Below are 4,678 nucleotides of genomic sequence, written 5' to 3'. Positions count from 1 at the left end.
AATCCGAGTATCATTCGATCATTCATTTTTTTATTTAATATTGAAAGTAGAAAAATTAGAAAACGGCTCCTTTCAGCGGAACAATAATTCAGCTTAAATTTTCGTTTTTCATTCAGGGGTAGAAAAATGAATAAACAGCTTGAATATTCAATTTCTGCACATGGGTGGGAATTAAACACCCCTTTCTGCTGATTTGTCAGCCGAAGATCAAACCGTGCCATCATCAGTTCTTCCGCAGTATCACGCAGCAGAACAATAGTCCTCTGCTGCTGCAGTTGTATTGATTCTTAACACATTTATTGCAACTACATTTCATCTTTTTTCATCAAAAAAACAGGCTAATGAATAGCTCGACGCAACTCATACCGGGGCAGAGTCTAGACAGGGCTTTCTTCTGTGTAAATATAAATTCTATTCTTTGCATCAGCTGGCATGTATGATATGACAGCTGTCATAGCCTACCCTGCTCACCCAGTAAGTCTGTTTGTTTAATTAATTAATTAATTTATTCGTTTCAAAATAAATATTTTAAACACTAAGACAAAAAGGAAGGAATAATAAATTGGCTTGGGTATATATAGGCCTATAATGTTCACGCAAGAACTGTCATTCTGACATCCGTTGTATGCTAATACATACGTTGACAGGCAGGTAGGAAAGCATATTAAACCGAGCGCTTTGATTGGACGAGCATTTCTTGATCCTATGCCTTCCACAGAATATATAAATACACATTTAGACCACTTAACTTAATGATTGCTATCGGGATGTGAAGAGACTTTCAACCAGCATAACAAAAAATGTTTCTGAAGACAATCGCCTATTGCACCTTTAATATATGTTCAAAGACACGAGATGAGATTGCATAAATGTCTTTTAAGTCAATTTATCATATAAATCAAGAAATGTACCTTGATCAAATGTATATGTGTATTTCAAATTCATATCAATAATGATATTTCATTTGAGAAAACATACTGAGAAACTTTTTTAGAGGGCTGTTGAGAGCGGTCTCTGCTGCAAACTGAGAGCCATGAAGCAATTATTACATTGAAAATTTCTATTTTGATAAGGTTATGACAGGAAAAACTGTTAGATGAAGCAATAGTTGAATCCGCTGCTCAAGCACAACATTTAGAAAATCTTCAGCATGTATATCCAGTCACACTTTATGGATACTGTGGTACTGTAACAGTGTCTAGATGAATTTTACATCTAAACCACACAGCATGAATGTCAGTAGAATCAGGCTTCAATATACAGATTGTATACTACATCAGTATTATCAGCTGTGCACCATGACACAAAATACAGTTTGCTATTTAAGTAAAATCAACTTCTTAATGTCGATAAAATATATTTGCGTTTCCATTTACTTTGTAAAAGAGCCGACCATTTACACTGTATATTGTATTGTTTCTCTTGGATAAATATTTTTACCATTTGCTGTACATTTTGTGTATATGTTGTTTGTATCATAGTCCACAAATGAATATTAATTTTGTAGTGAAGTCTAATAAACAGTTACATTTCTGTTAAAAGTGTAAATTGTGACCATTTTACAGTGCATGCGGTTCGGAGAATATAGTCATTATTTTTCCAATTCTGTTTGGTGGTGCCAGTGACACAAAAATGACACACGTCACCATTAGGTAAACATTGCGACATTTTAATGACTGTTTTGAATTGCATTTCAGAGCAGCGGTAAACATGCCAAGTGAATGTTTCTGATGAGTTCACAAAAAGGCCTGGACGTGTTTAACGTGTCACACACAGCTTTCTGGAAAGCTGACCCGGTGGGACGCAGCGAAAACATTGAATAACATTTTAAAAGCCTGTATCAACACATCAGTTTTGATTTTTATTCTGGCAGAGCTTGAAACAGCTGCACCGCAGGCTCACACGCACATACTATTGAGTAACAGTCAACCGGGCCGTTTAAGATCAGGATTTGGAGGCACTTAAAAACCTGGGCACCTGCCTGAGATCCCTGAGCGAACGTTTGGATTAGGCCAGAGGGAACAGGCCACGTGCCCTGCGAGGCTCTTTTGTCTGAGCGTTCTCCTGCTGTGGGCCCTGGAGAAAACCCCAGCCGGAGGGTCCTTGGGACTGTCAGAAATTATTGTGCTGCTTTAGCAAGAAGAACAGTGAACAGGTGGAACTTGTGTTTCCTACATTGAAATAAATCCTCTTTTTTTTATGCCTTATTAATGGGACTTCTGGTCAAAAGGAACTCAATGCACCATAACCAGCAAGGAAAACGCTTTAGTGTGTGACCTCCAGGAAGAGCCAGTCTGTCATTAAAATGCTATTAACAAAGGATCATTCTGAAAAGCAAACCTCGATTCGTTATTGCTATTGCTCATATTTAGGGTTAGGGGTTTAAACAAACCACTAACTATAAGTATTAAACTTAGGCGTGTAATTCAGCATGTTCTCAAATTGCATGGCTTGTTCAAAAGAGGTGTTTGATTTTTTTTTTGACTTGGCAGACTATAAAGTAGAGCCTGATCTAAAAACCACCTAGTAACTACCCAAGAACACTGTAGCAGTGCACAAGCAACTGCATAACAATCCTAAAAATAAAAAAAAAAGAATAATTTAGAACACCTCAGCCATGTTAAGAATCACCCAAAATCCCCTAGCAACTTGTTAAGATCCCTCCGAACACTTTTTAGAGAGTTGAGTGTTGTATCTCCCTGCGGTCCAGTTCTCTTCAGAGACACAAAAGGCTGTCGGGCTTGCTGTTTATTTTTCAGGCCTGTAGGCCAGTGTTCATGGTTCAGCTGTCGTCAGGCAGCAATACGGCATGCGTCTGCGGCTCTTCAATATAAACTTCCAACAATGACAGACTCAAGTCACCTACCACAGTTAAAGACATTCAAGCTTTGTCTTCAGCCTCAAGAGACTGGACTGAGATCTACACTCACCTCCTCTGCTCTGGGTCTCATCACGTCTCTGAATGAATGAGCAGAAGGTCTGTGAGTATATGGATGCATCCCAGGAAAACTGTCAAAAATGTTGATGTTCCATGTTCAGGACTCCCACTCAAAAAGCTAAAAAGCATAATTAAAAAAAATATATATATTTAATAATTTGTTATTGAAGTGGTATTTGTAATAACTAATAATTACTATGTGTGTGTGTGAATAAATACTATATGCATACAATTTAAAAGATAACATTTTAATTATTAGCTGATTATTATAATTATAGATAATTATTTATTCATTATATATATCATAATACAAATATGTATATGGTTTGGGGCTCTCGTATGCAAGTTTATAAAACATGAAATTGCTTAGAAAGGTACAAACATAAATATGTTTACTCTGCTAGCATTTACTCTTATGGAAATGATATAGTAGCACTATTTGTATTGTTTCTCTTGGATAAATTGCTCCTGCTTGTATTATTTTCACGTATAAATCATTAAATGACAAAATGTGCATGTAGCAATTTGTAGTGCAACTAGTCACTAGTTGCACAACATTTCTACATGCACATTTAAAAAAAAAATGCAAGCAAAAAAAAAAAAATGGCTGCCCACTGCTCCGGGTGTGTTCACGGTGTGTGTGTGTGTGTTCACTGCTGTGTGTGTGCACTTTGGATGGGATAAATGCAGAGCACTAATTCCGAGTATGGGTCACCATACTTGGCCACATGTCACGTCACTTATTCATTCTGTGATTTAGTCAAGTACATTATAATCATCTTTGTACTGGTGGATCCCTTGAATATGTTGTTTCTGTTTTTTTTATTGCCATTTGTACGTCACTTGGGATCAAAGAATCAAATAAGAACGCACAAATCCACACTCAAGTATTTTCACCTTAACTTGTATACAGTCCACCTTAAATCCAGATGAGCCTGTGACAGACAACTGCTAGTCAGCCAATCAGAGCGGCTCGTACAGTCCTGCAGCCGAGAGTCCATGTCGCTGCTAAAAACAGCATTAAGAAAAAAAGCACAGACACTTCTTGCAGTAGTATTGGTCATTTATTGTGGTTTATGACACTCGGAGCAGACATTTATTTAAGTAGACTTACAAAACACAATGGCTGATGGTGAGAATTTTGAAGGGGATGCTGAGGTCCCACCGGTCCCTGAGCCACAGCTCCCAAACACTACTGCAGCTGGTACAGTATCGTTATGTCAAAACATTTACTTCAGAACGAACAAAGGCTTTAGAGCCATACAGTATTATGTTCAGTGTAGATCGATTAGGGACTGTTCAGGCCATAATTGTTGAAAAGCCTCTAACAAACACTAGCGAGATATTCATATTCAAAACACTTGAATTACTGAAACTCGATTTATTTGTTTGAAGCAAGTAGGCCTAACGTTAGCGTTATATTACAATCGCAACTTGACGGCTGCCAAAGAACTGTTCTGAAGCAGTTTCTCGGGGAACGCCAAACCCTTACGAAAATGAACCATGGTTTTATTATAGTAAAAGTGTAGTAACCATGTTTTTTTGGCGTATTGATTACCATTTGTATAACCACAGTTTTACTACAAAAACATGGTTAAACTATGGTTAGTGTAGCAAAACCATGCTTAATTTGTGGTTATCATGGTTTAACTATAGTAACCATGGTGGTTTTTTTTGTTGTTGTTTAATTTGTAGTAAAACCATGGTTAATTTGGTTTAATAACTCATACTAAATGTTTG

The 4,678-nt window shown here is 37.1% G+C and overlaps 1 protein-coding gene across 1 annotated transcript in view; it reads left to right on the top strand.

Annotated features, from left to right (window-relative positions):
* The first annotated feature begins 3,944 nt into the window (after positions 1-3,944).
* The window catches only part of LOC107692334 (ankyrin repeat and SOCS box protein 1), a 6,431-nt gene continuing 5,697 nt past the window's right edge, over positions 3,945-4,678 (top strand). Inside the window, exon 1 of the mRNA XM_016491318.1 lies at positions 3,945-4,142. Coding sequence (XP_016346804.1) covers positions 4,061-4,142 — 82 coding nt within the window. The 5' untranslated portion in view covers positions 3,945-4,060. The remainder of the gene's footprint in view (positions 4,143-4,678) is intronic.

The sequence above is a fragment of the Sinocyclocheilus anshuiensis genome, unplaced genomic scaffold, assembly GCF_001515605.1.
Source record: "Sinocyclocheilus anshuiensis isolate Anshui unplaced genomic scaffold, SAMN03320099.WGS_v1.1 scaffold1002, whole genome shotgun sequence".
Classification (NCBI taxonomy): Eukaryota; Metazoa; Chordata; class Actinopteri; order Cypriniformes; family Cyprinidae; genus Sinocyclocheilus; species Sinocyclocheilus anshuiensis.
The sequence above is the reverse complement of the archived record's forward strand: the minus strand, read 5'-3'. Positions and strand labels throughout refer to the sequence as shown.